This window comes from Scyliorhinus torazame, chromosome 5 (genome assembly GCF_047496885.1).
Source record: "Scyliorhinus torazame isolate Kashiwa2021f chromosome 5, sScyTor2.1, whole genome shotgun sequence".
Lineage (NCBI taxonomy): Eukaryota > Metazoa > Chordata > Chondrichthyes > Carcharhiniformes > Scyliorhinidae > Scyliorhinus > Scyliorhinus torazame.
In genome coordinates, this window is record NC_092711.1 from 81,368,827 (window position 1) to 81,390,317 (window position 21,491).

Here is a 21,491-nt window from a genome sequence, read left to right on the forward strand (position 1 = left end):
GTCCCGTCGTGTGATCCTTTAATTTGTTGACTGGGGATTTGAATTTTTTATAAGAAGTTGCTGAACTTTATGGGGGTCCAGATCCACAAGTTATGTCTTCCTATTTGACCCTCTGGCACCTTTCTGTCTCTATTGCTCATGTCACTGACAGCCAGTTGATGGAGCTGAGGGCTGAATTTAGCTGAGAATAATGGGACCTGTGCCACATTGGGAAACTGCCATGGGCGTCGCTAATAGAGACAGGAAGGTGCTGGAGGACCGGGTGGGAACTGCACCACCAACCAATCGGGGTTCAGGGGCAAGGGTGACCGGTGCTGATGGTGGTGTTACCCCCAGGGTTCAGTGCCCCCTTGTCCAAAGCGGGGAGTCATGGGAACAGGGTACAGAGGAGCCGAAGGGAAACCATTTGGGTCCAGAACATTGTGAACATCCTGTTACTCTGGTTATCTTTGATCCTCAAGTAATTTTCTGTTAGTTTTTTTTAACCATGTTCTGTTTCGTCAATAATCTTTTAACAGGAAAATATTTGAATTTGTTGGACATTTCCTGATTAAATCTGCTCACTTTCAGGAAAGTGGGTGAGAGGTTAACAGAAAATGAGTCCCTCTAAGGTAATTGGCAAAGGAGCCGGAGGGGTAGAGGGGATTTGAATTTTCTTTTGACACTGTTTGAAAATGGGTTCAGGGAATCAATCGTGACTAATTTATCAAGGTTCTCTGAGGAAGTAACAAGGGATGTCAATAAAGGAGAACCTGTAGATGTGCTTTGTCTGGATTTGCAGAAGGTATTTCCCAAGGAGCCACATCAAAGATTATTACACAAAATATGAGCTCATGGTGTGGGGGCAACATATCAGCATGGATAGAGGATTGGTTAGCGAACAGGAAGCAGCCAGTAGGTATAAATGGGTCATTTCTGGTTTGGTAAGATGTGACAAGCGGAATGTCACCAGGATCAGTGCTGGGCTCTCACCCATTTACAATCTGTATGAATGTGTTGGATGACGGGATTGAATGGCGGCTAAATTTTCTGATGCTTAAAGACGGGTAGGAAAGTAATTTGTGAAGTGGATTTAAGGAGTCTGCAAAGGACTACAAATAGGTTAAGTGAGTGGGCAAATGACAAATGGAGCATAACTTTGGAAAATGTGAATTGTCCACCTTGTCAGGAAGTGTTAAATAAAACTATTATTTAAATGGAGGGAGATTGCAGAACTCTGAGGTACAGAGGGATCCCGGTGCCCGATCCCAAGTTAGTCTGCAGGTACAGCAAGTGATTAGGAAGGTCAGTGGAATATTGTTTATTGCAAAGAAAATCTAATATAAATGTAGGGATGTTTTGCTGCAGTTGTATAGAGTCAGAGAGGTTTACAGCATGAAAACTGGCCCTTCGGCCCAACTTGTCCATGCCGCCCAGTTTTTACCACTGAGCTCGTCCAAATTGCCCGCATTTGGCCCATAACCCTCTATACCCAGCTTTCCCATAGAACTGTCTGATACTCGCAAGCCTCTGTGTGAAAAAAATTCCCCTCTGTACTCTTTTATATCTCTCCCCTCTCATCTTAAACCTATGCCCTCTAGTTCTAGACGCCTCTACCTTTGGGAAAAGATGTTGACTATCTACCTTATCTATGCCCCTCATTATTTTGCAGACCTCTGTAAGATCACCCTTAAGCCTTCTATTCTCCAGGGAAAAAATTCCTAGTCTATCCAGCCTCTCCTAACTCAAACCATCAAGTCCTGGTCGCATCCGAGTAAATCTTTTCCGCGCTCTTTCTAGTTTAATAATATCCTTTCTATAATAGGACCAGAAATGTGCACAGTGCTCTAAGTGTGGCCATACCAATGTCTTGTACAAGTTCAGCCAGACGTCCCAACTCCTGTATTCAATGTTCTCACCAATGAAACCAAGTATGCCGAATGCCTTCTTCATCACCCTGTCCACGTCTGACTCCACTTTCAAGGAGCTATGAACCTGTACTCCTAGATCTCTTTGTTCTTTCACTCTCCCCAACTCCCTCCCATTAACTGAGTAGGTCCTGCCCCGATTCGATCAACCAAAATGTATCACCTCACATTTATCTAAATTTAATTCCCATCTGCCATTGATCGGCCCACTGGTCCAATTGATCAAGTTCTGATGCAATCCTAAATAACATTCTTCACTGAATCTTGGTGTCATTTGCAAACTTACTAACCATGCCTCCTACATTCTCCTCCAAATCATTAATTTCAATAACAAATAACATTGGACCCAGCACTGATCCCTGAGGCACATCGCTGGTCACAGGCCTCCAGTTGGAAAAACAACCTTCTACAACTACCCTTTGGCTTCTGTCGCCAAGCCAATTTTGTATCCAATTGACTACCTCATCCTGGATCCCGTGAGATTTAACCTTGTGCAACAACCTACCATGCAGTACCTTGTCAAAGGCCTTGCTCAGGTCCATGTAGACTAGGTCAACTGCACTGCTCTCATCTACCTTGTTGGATACCCCTTTAAAAAACTCAACCAAATTTGTGAGGCATGATTTTCCACTCACAAAGCCATGCTGGCTGTCCCTAATCAGTCCTTGCCTCTCTAAATGCCGGTAGATCCTGTCTCTCAGAATACCTTCCAACAACTTACCCACCACAGACGTGAGGCTCACCAGTCTGTAGTTCCCAGGCTTTTCCCTCTGGCCTTTCTTAAACAAAGGCACAACATTTGCTACCCTCCAATCTTCAGGCACCTCACCTGTGGCTGTCGACGATTCATATATCTCTGCTCGGCGACCCGCAATTCCCCCCCCCCCCCCCCCCCCCCCCCCCCCCCCCCCAGCCTTCCACAACGTCCTGGGATACATTTCATCAGTTTCCAGGGATTTACCTACCTGGATGTGCTTTAAGCTTGATCTAACCCCATTCCCCCACTCCACTTTGTGGGTAATCTGTGATCCCAAAACCAAATTTTAACAGTCCCAGCTCGCCATACCTTCCATACTGTCTCTCCTATACTTGGCATCCAGGAATGGTTTTGAAAATGAAATGAAAATGAAAATCGCTTATTGTCACGAGTAGGCTTCAATGAAGTTACTGTGAAAAGCCCCTAGTCGCCACATTCCGGCGCCTGTTCGGGGAGGCTGGTACGGTAATTGAGCCTTGCTGCTGGCCCGCCTTGGTCTGCTTTAAAAGCCAGCGATTTAGACCAGCGTGCTAAACCAGCCCCTTGGTTTTGCTAACCTGCCTGTGTATCTGCACCTGCCAGTGTTTGAGGATAGAGGGGAACTGGAGCTTCACTCCGTATCTAACCCCGTGTTGTACCTGTCCTGGGAGTGGTTGATGGGGGTCAGTGGAGAGGCAGCTTTACTCTGTATCTAACTCTTGTGTTGTACCTATGCTGGGAGTGTTTGATGGGGTCAGTCTATAAGGAGATTTTTTCTGAATCTAACCTCGTGCTGCACCTGGCCTGGGAGTGTTTGATGATAGAGTGTAACTGGAGCTTGACTCTGTATCAAACTCTGTGTTGTACCTGTCCTGGGAGTGTTTGGTGGGGACAGTGCAGAGGAGGATATACATTGTATCTAACCTTGTGTTATACCTATTGTGGGAGTGTTTGATGGGGACAGCATCGAGGGAGATTTACTCTGTATCTAACACCATTTTGTGTCTGCCTTGGGAGTGTTTCATGGGGCAATGTAGAGGGAGCTGTGCTGTAACTGATTGGAGAATGGTTCAAGCTGGCACTTGGTACTCAGCTTTTCCAGTACAGACACCCTTCACTTTAAAAATAACATTTCATTCAGAGCTAAGAGAAACCATCACCGGTGCGTCCACTGTCCGTCCCCCCCCCCCCCCCCCCCCCCGTCCGTCCGTCCGTCCCGTCCCCCGTCCCCCCTTCCCACAAACACACACCCCGCAGGCCCAGAGGGACAGTGAGGGTCTTGAACATTGTTGTACAGTCTGATTGATATTTCATATGAGACTTTTTCAGTTCCATAGAATCACTATGGTGCAGAAGGAGGCCATTTGGCCTATCAAGTCTGCACCAACCCTTCAATGCGGCACCCCACTCGGGACCACTCCTCCACCCTATTCCCAGAACCTCACCTAACCTTTGGCCACTCAGGGGAAATCTTTTAGAATGGCCAATCCACCTAACCTGTGCATCGTTGGACTGTGGGAGGAAACCGGAGCACCTGGAAGGAACCCACGCAGACAAGGGAGGAAGTGTAAACTTTACACAGTCACCCAAGGCTGGAATCGAACCCCCCACCCTCTGATCTACAGTCAGCCTTTGTTCGAATGAAAAGAGCCCCAGTTTCTCTAATCTCTCCTGGTAACTAAAGCCTCTCTTCCCTGGGATCTTAGAGTCTTAGAAAATACAGCACAGAACAGGCCCTTCGGCCCACGATGTTGTGCCGAACCTTTGTCCTAGATTAATCATAGATTATCATTGCATTTACAGTGCAGGAGGAGGCCATTCGGCCCTTTGAGTCTGCACCGGCTCCTGGAAAGAGCACCCTACCCAAACTCAACACCTCCACCCAACACCAAGGGCAATTTTGGACATTAAGGGCAATTTATCATTGGCCAATTCACCTAACCTGCACATCTTCGGACTGTGGAAGGAAACCGGAGCACCCGGAGGAAACCCACGCAGACACGGGGAGGACGTGCAGACTCCGCACAGACAGTGACCCAAGCCGGAATCGAACCTGGGACCCTGGAGCTGTGAAGCATTGTGCTATCCACAATGCTACCGTGCTGCCCTTGAGAACAAATAAATCTAAACTATATCATTTTACTGTAATCCATGTACCTATCCAATAGCTGCTTGAAGGTCCCTAATGTTTCTGACTCAACTACTTCCACAGGCAGTGCATTCCATGCCCCCACTACTCTCTGGGTAAAGAACCTAGCTCTGATATCCCTCCTATATCTTCCACCTTTCACCTTAAATTTATGTCCCCTTGTAATGGTTTGTTCCACCCGGGGAAAAAGTCTCTGACTGTCTATCTGTTCCCCTGATCATCTTATAAACCTCTATCAAGTCGCCCCTCATCCTTCTCCGTTCTAATGAGAAAAGGCCTAGCACCCTCAACCTTTCCTCGTAAGACCTACTCTCCATTCCAGGCAACATCCTGGTAAATCTTCTTTGCACCTTTTCCAAAGCTTCCACATCCTTCCTAAAATGAGGCGACCAGAACTGTACACAGTACTCCAAATGTGGCCTTACCAAAGTTTTGTACAGCTGCATCATCACCTCACGGCTCTTAAATTCAATCCCTCTGTTAATGAACGCGAGCACACCATAGGCCTTCTTCACAGCTCTATCCACTTGAGTGGCAACTTTCAAAGATGTATGAACATAGACCCCAAGATTTCTCTGCTCCTCCACATTGCCAAGAACTCTACCGTTAACCCTGTATTCCGCATTCATATTTGTCCTTCCAAAATGGACAACCTCACACTTTTCAGGGTTAAACTCCATCTGCCACTTCTCAGCCCAGCTCTGCATCCTATCTATGTCTCTTTGCAGCCGACAACAGCCCTCCTCACCATCCACAACTCCACCAATCTTCGTATCGTCTGCAAATTTACTGACCCACCCTTCAACTCCCTCATCCAAGTCATTAATGAAAATCACAAACAGCAGAGGACCCAGAACTGATCCCTGCGGTACGCCACTGGTAACTGGGATCCAGGCTGAATATTTACCATCCACCACCACTCTCTGACTTCTATCGGTTAGCCAGTTCGTTATCCAACTGGCCAAACTTCCCACTATCCCATGCCTCCTTACTTTCTGCATAAGCCTACCATGGGGAACCTTATCAAATGCCTTACTAAAATCCATGTACACTACATCCACTGCTTTACCTTCATCCACATGCTTGGTCACCTCCTCAAAGAATTCAATAAGACTTGTAAGGCAAGACCTACCCCTCACAAATCCGTGCTGACTATCCCTAATCAAGCAGTGTCTTTCCAGATGCTCAGAAATCCTATCCTTCAGTACCCTTTCCATTACTTTGCCTACCACCGAAGTAAGACTAACTGGCCTGTAATTCCCAGGGTTATCCCGAGTCCCTTTTTTGAACAGGGGCACGACATTCGCCACTCTCCAATCCCCTGGTACCACCCCTGTTGACAGTGAGGACGAAAAGATCATTGCCAACGGCTCTGCAATTTCATCTCTTGCTTCCCATAGAATCCTTGGATATATCCTGTCAGGCCCGGGGGACTTGTCTATCCTCAGGTTTTTCAAAATGCCCAACACATCTTCCTTCCGAACAAGTATTTCCTCGAGCTTACCAATCTGTTTCACACTGTCCTCTCTAACAATATCGCCCCTCTCATTTGTAAATACAGAAGAAAAGTACTCGTTCAAGACCTCTCCTATCTTTTCATCTCAATACACAATCTCCCGCTACTGTCCTTGATCGGACCTACCCTCGCTCTAATCATTCTCATATTTCTCACATATGTGTAAAAGGCCTTGGGGTTTTACTTGATCCTAACCGCCAAAGATTGTTCATGCCATCTCTTAGCTCTCCTAATCCCTTTCTTCAGTTCCCTCCTGGCTATCTTGTATCCCTCCAATGCCCTGACTGAACCTTGTTTCCTCAGCCTTACATAAGTCTCCTTTTTCCTCTTAACAAGACATTCAACCTCTCTTGTCAACCATGGTTCCCTCACTCGACCATCTCTTCCCTGCCTGACAGGGACATACATATCAAGGACACGTAGCACCTGTTCCTTGAACAAGTTCCACATTTCACTTGTGTCCTTCCCTGACAGCCTATGTTCCCAACTTATGCACTTCAATTTCTGTCTGACAACATCGTATTTACCCTTCCCCCAATTGTAAACCTTGCCCTGTTGCACGTACCTATCCCTCTCCATTACTAAAGTGAAAGTCACAGAATTGTGGTCACTATCTCCAAAATGCTCCCCCACTAACAAATCTATCACTTGCCCTGGTTCATTACCCAGTACTAAATCCAATATTGCCCCTCCTCTGGTCGGACAATCTACATACTGTGTTAGAAAAGCTTCCTGGACACACTGCACAAACACCACCCCATCCAAACTATTTGATCTAAAGAGTTTCCACTCAATATTTGGGAAGTTAAAGTCGCCCATGACTACTACCCTATGACTTCTGCACCTTTCCAAAATCTGTTTCCCAATCTGTTCCTCCACATCTCTGCTACTATTGGGGGGCCTATAGAAAACTCCTAACAAGGTGACTGCTCCTTTCCTATTTCTGACTTCAACCCATACTACCTCAATAGGGTGATACTCCTCGAACTGCCTTTCTGCAGCTGTTATACTATCTCTAATTAATAATGCCACCCCCCACCTCTTTTACCACCCTCCCTAATCTTATTGAAACATCTATAACCAGGGATCTCCAACAACCATTTCTGCCCCTCTTCTATCCAAGTTTCCGTGATGGCCACCACATCGTAGTCCCAAGTACCGATCCATGCCTTAGGTTCACCCACCTTATTCCTGATGTTTCTTGCGTTGAAGTATACACACTTCAACCCATCTCCGTGCCTGCAAGTATTCTCCTTTGTCAGTGTTCCCTTCCCCACTGCCTCACTACATGCTTTGGCGTCCTGAATATCGGCTACCTTAGTTGCTGGACTACAAATCCGGTTCCCATTCCCCAGCCAAATTAGTTTAAACCCTCCCGAAGAGTACTAGAAAACCTCTCTCCCAGGATATTGGTGCCCCTCTGGTTCAGATGCAACCCGTCCTGCTTGTACAGGTCCCACGATATTGGGAGATATTAACATAACATGGCTGAAATACATTGACATCCAATGTCTGATATAATGTGTGTTCTAGGAGAGAGAAGTTTAGTCTGAATTATAAACTCAAGCAGGCGCTTCACTGCAGAAAGGTCACCGTGGAAACGCTGATGAGACATTCCATTCCACAGAATCGACTCATTGGAAACTAATCGGATCGGGGAGAGGACAGAGTTTGTCTGTTATCAAGTCAAAAGGTAACAGGGGCGTGGATGAGGTTTCAGCAGCAGTTGGGGTGGGGATGGACACAGGTGACATTATGGAGATTGAAATATCTGGTATTAGTGATGGTGTGGATATGGGGTCAGAATCTCAACTTGGGGTCAGATCTGACACGGAGATTGTGCAGAGTGTGGTTCAGCCTCAGACAGTTCCCAGGGAGAGGGATGGACTCGGGAGTTAGGAAACGGAATTTGTAATGGTGACTGAAGACAATGGCTTTGATCTTCCCAATTTTTAATTGGAGGAAATTTCTGCTCATTCAGTACCGGATATGGGATAAGTAGTTTGATAATTGAGTAACAGTGGAGGAATGGAGAGGGATGGGGGTGAGGGAGAGCTGGGTCTCGTCAGTGTACATGTGAAAACTAACACGGTGCTTTTGGATGATGTCACCTACTGGAAGCGTGTTGATGAGAAAATGGAGGGGCCGAGGACAGATCCTTGGGGGACACCGAGTACAAGGAGTTGGAGAGGAAAGGGAGGTTTTGATGTGGTAGTTGCAATGATGGTGGGGTTAAATATTGTTTTAGGATGGGTGATGATGGTGCATTTAAAGATGAGCGACAGGACGAAGAGAGAGAACTATGAACAATATCACACAACATGGAGAAGGTGAATGGTCAGCAGTTTTGTGAGAATGTGGTGAAATAGTAATAATCAAACACCTTTATTTGTGTCACAAGTAGGCTCACATTAACACTGCAATGAAGTTACTGTGAAAAGCCCCTAGTCACCACACTCCAGTGCCTGTTCGGGTACACAGAGGGAGAATTCAGAATGTCCAATTCACCTAACAAACACGTCTTTCGGGACTTGTGGGAGGAAACAGGAACACCCTGGGAGCAGACACGGGGAGAACGTGCAGACTCCGCACCGACAATGACCCAAGCCGGGAATCGAACCCAGGACCCTGGCGCAGGAGGCAGGTCTAATGGAGAAGATGAGCTCTGATGAAGATAGGAGGTAGGAGAGAAACTGGAGAAAGAGGAGTTCAGAGCTCAGACCAGGTGGAATTTTCGAGACAATTTGGCCCATTGGTAGAGAGGAAAGCAGCAGAGGCAGCTCATCAAATTGTCTCAATCTCAGTGAGAAAGAAGCTTCATGAACTCCACACACTTGAGGTGAGGATGGAGGAGACAGGGGCGAGGGAGACCTTCAAACAGAACTAACTTGTGATGGGATGTTAAAAGATTCGACACACTTGTGTTAAATAATTGACTTTTATCCAGAATATTATCCCTTATAACTGGATTAGCGTTTATAAATATGAGTCCAACCCGAGTCCAATGAACATGCTTCAGTCCTGGATGTGATTAACAGCAAAATCCAATCACATCAGTTACTTGTGAACCCACTGGTGTCTCAGCAGGTTGCCTGAGTGAATGAATCCCTTTCCACACTGGGAGCAGGTGAATGGCCTCTCCCCAGTGTGAATCCGCTGGTGTAGAGTGAGTTGAGATAATCGTCTGAACCCAGTCCCAGTCAGAGCACCTGAATAGTTTCTCGTCAGTGTGAACATGCTGGTGTGACACCAGTTCCCGAGAACTATTAAAGCGCTTCCCGCATTTTCTGCATTTAAAAGGTCTCTCATCATTGTGAATCGGCTGGTGTGTCAGCAGTTGGGATGACTGAGTGAATCCATGCCCACACTCTGGACAAGTGAAAGGCCTTTCCCCAGTTTGAACTCACTGGTGCATCAACAGGCTGTATGACTGAGTGAATCCACGCCCACACTCGGGGCAGGTGAAAGGCTTCTCCCCAGTGTGAATGTGTCGATGGGGTGCCAGGTCAGATGGGTAATTGAACGCTTTGCCACAGTCCCCACATTTCCATGGTTTCTCCCGACTGTGAACTGTGCTTTTTCCTTCCATGTTCAAAATCTGATGATATTTAGGTTACGATCAGTTACACGACTGTCAGATTTTGATGTGGTGCTTGGTTGGAGTTTCCCAATTGCACATCCTTCCCTGCTGATACCCTGTGAAATTGAGTTAAAACAAACAAAAGGGAGAGAGAGATCCCACAAAAACACAAAGGCAGGTTGTGAAATTGTGCTGAATCAATCTGGTAACTTGTGGGGCTGGCACTGGGAAAAAGTGACCACGAAAACTGTTGAACCTTTTGTGAAAAGTGAACTAGTTTGTTAATGTCCTTCAGGGAAGGGAACCTGCCACCCGGTCTGAGCCCACACAAGATTTGGGCCTCTGCAAGAACACAAGAAATAGGAGCAGAAGTAGACCATTCGGCCCTTCAAACCTGCTCTGCCATTGAACACATTTGTGGCTGATCTCAGTCTTCAATTCCACTTTCCCGTTAGCTCTCTATGTCCTTTGACTTCCTGAGAGACCAAAAACTCACCATCTCAGCCTTATATATATTCACTGATGGTCACAGTAACTTCATTGCAATGTTAATGTAAGCTTACTTGTGACAATAATGATTATTATTAACATCCACAACCCTCTGGGCTAGAGAATTTAATATGAGAAACAGAGTGAGAGAAAGAGAGCGAGTAGTGGGGGAGAGAGAAAATCAAAAAGATTGATGGAAAGGGAGAGAGTGAGAAAGGAGTGAGGGTAACAGCAAGCAATGGACCAACAACTGAATCACAATTTGACAGAATCTCCTGAACCCTTAACCTCCACCACCTGGATGGAGCAGGACAGCAGATGTGTGTAAACATCACCACCTGCAAGTTCCTTTCCAAGACACACACTGTTGAACTTGTCTGACATCCAGGGCTGGATGAGCAGAACTTTCCTCCATTTAAATATTGACAAGACTGAACCCATTCCCTTTCAACCCCGCTACAAACTCCAGTCCCTTGCCACCAATTCCATCCCTGTCCAATGTCTGAGGCTGAAGCGGACTGTTCACAACCATGGTGAAATATTTCACCCCTAGATGAGCTCTTGACCACAGATCCACACTGTCACCAAGATTGCCGATTTCCACCTCAGGAACACAGCTCGACTCCACCTTTGTCTCTGTTCATCTGCTGCAGAAACCATCATCCATTCTTCTGTTACCTCTCAACCAAATTATTCCAACGCACTCACAGCCGGACTGCAACATTAAACAACCCCCTCCATCCCATCCCAAACTCTGCTACCCAAGTGCTTACTCACACCAGCCCCTGTGCCCACTGATCTGCAAATGCTTCCTTTTAAAAGGCACAAAGAAGTTTAAATTTTTCATTCTTGTCCTCCATGATAATGATCATCCTGATCACTGTAATCTCCTCCACACACACCCCTTTGAGATCGCTGCACTCATTTAATTCCAGCCACTTGAGAATTCCTCATTTTAATCTCTCCACCATTACTGAGTTGCCAAGGTCTCAATTTCAGGAATTTCCTCCTTAAAACTCTCCGACTCTCTGACTCAATTTCTTCCATTAAGATTCTCCTTCAAATCTAATATCTCCTCATGCGGCTCAATGTCAATTGTTATTTTGTAACGTTTCTCTGAAAGTCTTAAAAGTTATATTCTGTTCAAGTCACAATATAAATTCGAGTTATTGTCACTGCCCTCGGCATATATTCTGCCCCATAAATAAGAATTTGTAACTCAGAGGGAAAGTCTGTCATGAAGACATTACAAAAATGTTGCCCCCAACAATGATGGCGACTGAGCCTGCGCTCTGCTGCTCGTGCCCCAATAAAGATGGTGGGTGCGGGTGCGCGTGCGCACATCTGCCAGTGAGCCAAATAACGAGGGCGCATGCGCACCGCTGCCAGTACCAAATAAAGATGGCGGGTGCACAGGCTCGTATGTAACAAAGCTGCAGCCTCCGCCCAGATCCCCAGGTACCGGTGGTTTATTTTGTCAGATGTTCAGTTCATATAACATGTTTACGAAGCGTGCCTAACAACCCGCATGATTCAGCTCCCTCCGTCCCGCCATTCCCACCTTCACGGATTGTGGATCCGAGAAAGAAACTTTTCTGCGTCGCCATTAATCACACTGCGCATGCTTCACTCGGCCCAGTCCCGCCCCTGATTCACTCCGATTGGCTGGAGGACCTGTCACTTCCAACCCCCCCCCCCCCTCCAGGACCCGTCCACTCTTCTATTGGTCGCGCGATGCCGTCAATCATTGTCCGGGAATTATGAGGGGTCAGGTGAGAGGTCAGTGTTGGGGGCGGGGTTTACAAATCCCGAGTGCGGCCCCAGAGCTGAACAATGAACATTCTCCACTCTCACTGTCCACCACTTCCGGCTTCTCTCCACAAACAACCTCCTGGAGACCAGGGGGGAGACACTGACCCAGTGACCATGTCACTTCATTAGTCACCCAGAGAGACAGGAAAATGTTCTGGGGACATTACATTAATAAAATCTGGAATTTAAAGTTCGTTTCAGTGATGGTGACTGAGGGTCACTGAGAAAATCTCCAATGTCACTGGATTAGGTCAAAAAGGCAGAAAGTAGGAAACTAGTTAGTTTAAAGTCTGTTGTTGGAAAACTGTTAGAATCTATTATTGAGGAAGCAGTATCTGGACATTTGGAAAGTCAAACTGCAATCCATCAGAGTCAGCGTGGTTTTGTGAAGGGTAAATCGTGTTTGACTCATTTCTTGCAGTTCTTGGAAGATGTAACAAGCCAAGTGGATAATGGGGTCCTGTCGATGTTTTTTGACTCCCAGAATACATTTGATAAAGTGTCACATAAAAGGTAATAATCAAGGTAAAATCCCACGGGGTTGAGAGATATTAGCTTGGATAGAGGATTGGCTAACCAACAGACAACAGAGAGTGGGGTTAGATTTATTGACACATGTACTGAAGAAAAATGTTTTTACCCAGAGGGTGGCGAGGGTCTGGAATGCACTGCCGAGGAGGGTGGGAGAGACGGTTGTCTCACATCCTCTAAAAAAAGTACCTGGATGAAGACTGGCACGTCATAACATTAAAGGCTATGAGCCAAGTGCTGGCAAATGGGATTAGGTAGGTGGGTCAAGTTTATCATGTGTTAGTGCAAACTCGATGGACCGAGGGGCCTCTCCTGCACTGGGAAATAAATGAAATGAAAATTGCTTATTGTCACAAGTAGGCTTCAAATGAAGTTACTGTGAAAAGCCCCTAGTCGCCACATTCTGGCGCTTGTTTGGGGAGGCTGGTACGGGAATTGAACCGTGCTGCTGGCCTGCCCAGTGTGCTAAACCAGCCCCTCTGTGTTGCTGATGATACAAAGTTCGGTGGCATCACAGACAGCATAGATGATTGCATTATATTGCAAGAAGATATTGACAGACAAGGTCAATGGGCAAGATTGTGGTAATGTAAACATGTGTGAGGTTATCTGTTTGGAACCAAAAAAGGATAGAACTGAGTACTTTCTAAATGGAAAGATGTTAAGTATAGTGGATGTCCAAAGAGATTTGGGGTTCATAGAATCTATGGCACGGAGACCGGCCCTTCAGCCCAAACCGGTCCATGCCAACCAAAAAGCTCATCTAGGTCAATCCCATTTGCCTGCATTTGGCCCATATCCCTCTGAACCTTTCCTAACCATGTATCTGTCCAAATGCCTTTACAATCTTGTCAATGTCCCTGCCTCAACTACTTCCTCCAGCAGCTCATTCCGTACCATCCTCTGTGTAAAACCATTGCTCCTTCGGTTCCCATTAATTCTTTCCCCTCTGAACTTAAACCAAAGCCCTCTAGTTCTAGATTACCCAACCCTGAGAAAAAGACTGAGTGTATTCACCCTGTCCACGCCTCTCATGATCTTATACATCTCGATAAGATCACCCCTCAGTCTCCTACGCTCCAAAGATAAAGGTCCTGGCCTGTCCAATCTCTCCCTTTCACTCAGTCTCTCGAGTCCTGGCAACATCCTTGTAAATCTCTTCTTCACTCTCTCCAGTTTAATAACATCTTTCCCATAGCAAAGCAGCCAAAACTGAACACAATACTCCAGGTGCGACCTCACCAACGTCCTGTACAACTGCAACATAACTTCCCAACTTGTATACTCAGTGCCCTGACTGATGAAGGTCAGCACGCCAAAAGCCTTCTTCAGAGAATTTATAGTGCAGAAGGAGGCTATTCGGCCCATCGAGCCTGCACCGGCCCTTACAAAAAGCACCCTACTCAAGCCCACTTATCTACCCTATCCCCGTAACCCAGTAACTCCCACTTAACCTTTTTTTTGGACACTAAGGGCAATTTAGCATGGCCAGTCCACCGAACCCGCACATCTTTAGACTGTGGGAGGAAACCAGGGAACACACGCAGACACGGGGAGAACGTGCAGACTCCGCACAGACAGTGACCCAGCTGGGAATCGAACGGGGGTCCCTGGAGCTGTGAAGCAACTGTGGTAACCACTGTGCTACCGTGCTGCCCTATCGACCTGTGACTCCACCTTTAGAGAACCGTGCACCTGAACTCCAAGATCCTTCTGTTCCATGATACACCCTCAGGCCTTACCATTCACTGTGAAAGTCCTACCTTGATTTCTGAAATGCAACTCCTCACACTGATCTGTATTGAATTCCATTTGCCATTTCTCGGCCCACTTCCCCAGCTGATCAAGTGCCTGCTGCAATTTTTGATAACCTTCCTCACTGCCGCCAAGACCACCTATTTTAGTGTCATCTGCAAACTTACTGATCATGTCTTGTACATTCTCATCCAAATCGTTGATTATATATATAAACAGCAATCTCCTAGTTACTGATCTCCGAGTTACTCCCTATTTAGTTAATTACTCCAGTTTCTCAAATTTAGAACAGATTCCCAATCAGCCAATCAGCTTTACTCTGAGGTAAGTTATTTATATTTACTGTTCAAAGCTTCTCCTCCCCGGATTCGGGCCAAATCCGCTCCCTGCCGAATAGGCCGTGAATCCCCGAGGTAAGTTATTTATATTTACTGTTCCGAAGCTGCTCCTGCCTGTGTTCGCACCAACTCCACTCCCTGCATTGGTGAGATTCATACCTGGGTGTCTGGAAAATCGTTAGGACAGTAACTGTCCTGTAAGGTAATGAGTCATTTTGCTTCCCAATTGGCCGAGGAAGGCAGTGTGTCACAAGGATGGATGTGTTGACCGATTAATGGCTGGAGGATGGGGGCAGGTCATGTGATCAAACCTCCAGGAATACATTTAATCAAAGTTGGCAAGGAGAGAATGTTGTGAATTTCTATCCTAAACTGACAGTGAGGTTTCTGTAAATTTACAGGATACTGGAAGTAGAGGTTTAACAGACGGGAAACGCAAACCAAACGTCACATCGCGATCTGACAGAGTCACTTGGTTCATTAGAAACTGAATTTCAGCAGCATCTGGGTGTGGAAGGTAAAAGGTTTGTCTGTTGTGTCTGTGAGGGAAGATTTCAGGTCTCAGTGTGACTGGAAAAGCCCCGAGATTCACAAACCCTGGTTAGACCAAACCTGGAGAACTGTGTTCAGTTCTGGGCAACAAACCTGAGGAAGGATAGAATGGCCTCGGAGGGAGTGTAGCACAGATTTACCTGAGTGATATCTGAACCCCCTGGGGTTAAATTACAAAACTAGATTACACAAAGGAGTCAGAGACATGATGGCACAAAGGGCATTCGGCCCATTGAGACCATGCTAGCTCACTGGGGCAATCCAGTCAGTGCCATTCCCCTGCTCTATCCCTGTATCCTCACAGTTTTATTTCCCTCAGATGTCTATCCAATTTCCTTTTGAAATCAAATCATTCATTGTGTCTATTTTCAAACTCCCTCATAGGCAGCAAGTTTCAGGTCATTGCCACTCGCTGTGTAAAAACATAAATCTCATATCTCCTGTACCTTTGACATACAAACTCAGAACAGGCCACTCGGCCCCTCGAGCCTGCTCAGCATTCAATAAGATTGCAGCTGATCTCATTCTAACGTTAACTCCACATTCCTGTCTACCCCTGATAACCTTTCACCCCCTTGCTCATCAAGAATCTATCCAGCTCTGCCTTAAAAATATTCAAGGACTCTGCTTCCGCTGCCTTTTAAGGACGCGAGTTCCAAAGTCTTACAGCCCTCAAAAGAATACAAAATCCTCATCTCCATCTGAAATGGGTGACCCGTTATTTTGCAACAGTGGTGCCCTCGTTCTCGATTCCCCCACAAGAGGAAACATCCTCTCCACATCCACCCTGTCAAAACCCCTCAGGATCTTATATAGTTCAATCCAGGTTTTACCCAAAACTTTAAATCTTTGTCCCTGGACGATTAGTGAATGGAAACAGAGTTTCTTTATCCACCTGATGGAAACCTGGCATAATCTTGAGTTCCTGAATCAAATCTCCCCTCAACCTTCTTTGCTGGAACCATTCTGCAAAATCTCCTCTGCACCTTCTCCAAGAACCTTCAGATCCTTCCTGAAAAGTGGTGACCAGAGCTTTAGAAAGATTCATCGAATAGAATTGGAATCATAGAATTCCTACAGTGCAGGAGGCCACTCAGCCCATCGAGTCTGCACTGATTCGCTGAAAGGACACCCTGCCTCGGTCCACACCCCCACCCTGTCCCTGTAACTCCATAGCCCCACATAACCTGCGCATCCCTGGACACTAAGGGGCAATTTATCAAGACCAATCCACCTAACTTTCCCTTCATTGGACTGTTGGAGGAAACCTGAGCACCGGGTGGAAACCCACGCCGACACGGGGAGGAAGTGCAGACCCCCCACAGACAGTCACCAAGGCCGGAATTGAACCCGGGTCCCTGGCACTGTGAGGCAACAGTGCTAACCACTGTGCCACCAGAAGCATAGTTTTGGTATCAATATTACTGTTTATGAAGCTGAAGATCGAATTTGCTTTGCCAACTGCTCTCTTAGTATGTCTTGTAGATATACAAAATCCCTCTTCACCTCTTTCTCTCTCCTCCCAAAGAGGCCAGTTGGGTTTTTATGACAATCCAGCAGTTTTCATGCTCACTTTTTCCCAGTGTCGGCCCCACAAATGACCAGATTCATTCAGCTCAATTTCACAACCTGCCTTTGTGTTTCTGTGGGTTCTCTCTCACTCCCTATTTTCTGTTTTCAATCAGTTTCACAGGGTGTTCGAAGGAGAGGCTTCGAAGTCCGGAAACTCAAACCAAGCATCACATAAGGATCTGACAGAGTCCTCAATTTATCATATCCTGAATATCAACGTACTTTGAACATGGAAGGAAAAAGCATCGTTCACAGTGGGGAGAAACCGTACACGTGTTGTGTGTGTGGACGAGGATTCAGTCGATCATCAGGCCTCACAAGCCACAAATGCAGTCACACTGAGGAGAAACCGTGGAAATGTGCGGACTGTGGGAAAGGATTCACTTCCCCATCCCAGCTGGAAACTCATCGACGCAGTCACACTGGGCAGAGACCATTCGCCTGCGCTGAGTGTGGGAAGGGATTCACTCGGTTATCCACTCTGTCCACACACCAACGAGTTCACACTGGGGAGAGACCATTCACCTGCCCCAAGTGTGGGAAGGGATTCACTGAGTCATCCGCTCTGTCCAGACACCAGCGAATTCACACTGGGGAGAGACCATTCACCTGCTCAGAGTGTGAGAAGGGATTCAGTGATTCATCCAACGTGCGGAAACACCAGCGAATTCACACTGGGGAGAGGCCGTTCACCTGCTCTCAGTGTGGGAAGGGATTTGCTATTTCAGCCCACTTGCTGAGACACCAGAAAGTTCACACTGATGAGAGACCGTTTAAATGTCCAGACTGCGGGAAGTGCTATAAAAGTTCTGGGAATCTGATGAGCCATCAACGTATTCACACTGACGAGAGACCGTTCAGGTGCTCTCACTGCGGGACTGGGTTTAGACGATCATGTGACCTCACTGCACATCAGCGAATTCACACTGAGGAGAGGCCATTCACCTGCGCCGAGTGTGGGAAGGGATTCACTCAGTCATCCAACCTGTCCACACACCAGAGAATTCACACTGGGGAGACGCCATTCGCCTGCGCCGAGTGTGGGAAGGGATTCACTCAGTCATCCGCTCTGTCCACACACCAGCGAGTTCACACAGGGGAGAGACCATTCACCTGCTCAGAGTGTGGGAAGGGATTCACTCGGTCATTCGCTCTGTCCACACACCAGCGAGTTCACACAGGGGAGAGATCATTCACCTGCTCCGAGTGTGGGAAGGGATTCACTACTTCACCCAACCTGCTGAGACACCAACGAGGCCACAAGTAACCACAGTGATTGGATTTTGCTGTTCCTCACATTCTGGACTGAACCATATTCATTTGGGTCTCTTTCTGCTGATAACAAACTCCAGCCCATTTACAGGGGCTAATATTCTGGCTGAAAGTCAAAGAAATTGACTTAAGACAATAAGACATAGGAGCGGAAGTAAGGCCATTCGGCCCATCGAGTCAACTCCACCATTCAATCATGGCTGATTTCAACTCCATTTACCCGCTCTCTCTCCATAGCCCTTAAATTCTTGATTTCTCAAGGAATTATCAACTTCTGTCTTAAAGACACTCAACGTCCCGGCCTCCACTGCCCTCTGTGGAAATGAATTCCACAGACCCACCACTCTGGCTGAAGAAATTTCTCCTCATCTCTGTTCTAAAGTGACTCCCTTTTATTCTAAGGCTGTGCCCCCGGGTCCTAGTCTCCCCTGCTAATGGAAACAACTTCCCTCCGTCCACCCTATCTGAGCCATTCATTATCTTGTAAGTTTCTATTAGATTCCCCTCAACCTCCTAAACTCCAATGAATATAATCCCAGGATCCTCAGACGTTCACCGTATGTTAGGCCTACCATTCCTGGGATCATCCGTGTGAATCTCCGCTGGACCCGCTCCAGTGCCAGTATGTCCTTCCTGTTGTGTGGGGCCCAAAATTGCTCACAGTATTCTAAATGGGGCCGAACTAATGCTTTATAAAGCTTCAGAAGTACATCCCTGCTTTTATATTCCAAGCCTCTTGAGATAAATGACAACATTGCATTTGCTTTCTTAATTACGGACTCAACCTGCAAGTTTACCTTTAGAGAATCCTGGACTAGGACTCCCAAGTCCCTTTGCACTTCAGCATTATGAATTTTGTCACCGTTTAGAAAATAGTCCATGCCTCTAATCTTTTTTCTAAAGTGCAAGACCTCACACTTGCCCACGTTGAATTTCATCAGCCATTTCTCCATCCCAGCTGCAAACTCATCAATGCAGTCACACTGGGCAGAGACCATTCACCTGCTCCAAGTGTGGGTAGGGATTCACTCGGTTATCCACTCTGTCCACACACCGGCGAGTTCACACAGGGGAGAGACCATTCACCTGCCCCAAGTGTGGGAAGAGATTCACTCAGTCATCCGCTCTGTCCACACACCAGCGAATTCACACAGGGTAGAGACCATTCACCTGCTCAGAGTGTGAGAAGGGATTCAGTGATTCATCCAACCTGCGGAAACACCAGCGAATTCACACTGGGAGAGACAGTGGCGTCGCGAGCGGAGCGGCCGCGATGAGGAGAAGCTCCTGCTGGTCCACGATATCGCGGTCTTTTTCGGGGGGCTCCCCACTGTTTTTAAAAAAAAAATTAAACTTCTCCGGGGTCAGCCCTGCCTCCCTCGCCCAAGTGTCAAAGCTCCGTTTCAGGGAGCCGGAGGGTTGGAAGGATGAGGGGTGGGGGAAGAGACTGGTCTCGGTGGGTTCGGTGGAGCGGCTGCACGTGGAGGAGGAGCGGGACAACCTGAAAGCCGGACCTGAAAATTTGAAAGGAGCAGCGGGGGCGGAGCCATACAGGCCGAGGCGGCAGGCCCAAAGCCAGGGCGTGATGTAGGTGAGATGTCCCACATCGGATGTCCCGCCTAGAATGTGGTAAGAAGACTGAAGCCCGGTCCCAGGGAAATTCTGGAGGAATACAAAAAAGAAGAGAAAGATGTTTTAAAGAAATTTGGTGAAAAATTTTTTCTCCCTTTTTTTTTTGAAGGAAAAAAATGTTTTTGTTTTTTCTATTAAAAAAAAAGAAAGGATTGAAGAAGGTGGAAAAAAAAGGAAAAATAATAAGCCATTAAAGGATGTGAAAAGCAGCGTTGAGAAAGGTTGGAAAGACGGGCTCGCCGTTGAATGAGAAGACGAGCAAAAGTGCTGACAAGATGGCGGATGCCGGACCGCATGGTGGGTCAGCACTACTTACGGTGGAGAAGATGACCGAGGTGATGGTGGTGGAGCTGGAAAAGCAGTTTGTGAGGCACATGGAGGCGTTGAGGAAGGAGACGGTGGTCGCATTGAAGTCATTGAGGGTAGCTGTGGCAAAGACATCGGCCGAGGTGAGAGAGCAGGGCGAGAAGATGAAGGAAGTGGAGGAGGCCGTGTCGCAGCACATCGACCAGCTCACCTCGATGGGGGACGAGCTACGGAGGGTCGTGGAGGTCAACAGAGGACTCCGAGCAAAGCTCGAGGACTTGGAGAACCGCTCGAGGCGGCACAATCTGAGAATTGTGGGCTTTCCCGAAGGGACAGAGGGTGCAAGGCCAACAGAGTACTTCGCTAAGAAGCTGGCGGAGTTGATGGGGGAGGGTGAGAACCCCTCCCGGTACGAGCTGGACCGAGCTCATCGGTCATTAAGGCCGAAGCCCAAAGTGAATGAGCCGCCAAGAGCAGTAATTATCTGCTTCCATAAGTACTGCATGAAGGAGAAGGTGTTAAGCTGGCCGAAGGAGAAGCGCAAGGTGCAGTGGGATGCTGCTGGAGTTTGGATCTACCAGGACTTGACGGTGGAGTTGGCAAAAAGAGGAGCAGCGTTCTGGCGAGTGAAAGCGGCACTGTACAAAAAGGGGGTGCGAAGCTGAGGGTGACGTATGATGCCAAAGACTTTTATTTCGAGACAGCGGAGGCGGCTGAGGCATTCGTGCAGGCAGGAGGCTTGGGACAGACGTGAGGAGCGGAGCTGGAAGAGGGACTGGGCTGTGATTGGGGAGCTGGAAAATGTATCAATGTTATAACTTTCTTTTTACTGACGTGTATTGTAATTTAATTCTCTTCACATTGTTCCAGAGTTCAGGTTATTGGTTGGGTTGATTGGCATTCTGTGTTGCGACGGTTATATCTTAGTTTAGTGAATTGTATGGGTTGGATTGTTGTTCTTGCTTTTTCTTTCTCTGGGACTGGGTAGGAGGGGACGGTATTTCATGGCGGGGGAGCCACTCGCGCTAGCTAATTAAAGTCAGCTAGTGAACGGAGGTGAGGTGCGAGGAGGGCTGCGGACATTGGAGCCTGGTTAGCAGGTTTCGATGGGCCTACGAGGCAAGCGAGGGGGGGCGGGGGGGGGGTGGGGAGAGATTGATGCTGGGAGATGTTTTTTCGAGAGGAAATGTTGGGGGGGATTTGTGGGGGGGGGAGGGGTTTGATGTTAATGGATAGGGGCGGGTCAGGCTCATGGGGCAGGGCCCGGTGGTATGATGATGGTGGATAAGAAGGGTGGGGCGGGGTGAGAGACCCCCAGTTGGGATAGTCATATGGAATGTGAGG

The 21,491-nt window shown here is 47.4% G+C and overlaps 1 protein-coding gene across 3 annotated transcripts; it reads left to right on the plus strand.

Annotated features, from left to right (window-relative positions):
• Positions 1 to 11,773: 11,773 nt before the first annotated feature.
• Positions 11,774 to 18,207, plus strand: LOC140418618 (uncharacterized). Of its 3 annotated transcripts, none has more exons than XM_072502150.1 (3): positions 11,777 to 11,835; positions 15,215 to 15,330; positions 17,051 to 18,207. In XM_072502150.1, exon 3 carries the CDS (start codon positions 17,167 to 17,169, stop codon positions 18,202 to 18,204), a length of 1,038 nt encoding a protein of 345 aa, XP_072358251.1. In that variant the 5' UTR covers positions 11,777 to 11,835; positions 15,215 to 15,330; positions 17,051 to 17,166; the 3' UTR covers positions 18,205 to 18,207. The 3 variants fall into 3 exon arrangements, with proteins under 3 accessions (XP_072358252.1, XP_072358251.1, XP_072358253.1); XM_072502152.1 differs by having other exon boundaries at positions 17,059 to 18,207; XM_072502151.1 differs by lacking the exon at positions 15,215 to 15,330 and having other exon boundaries at positions 11,774 to 11,835.
• The last annotated feature ends 3,284 nt before the right edge of the window (positions 18,208 to 21,491 follow it).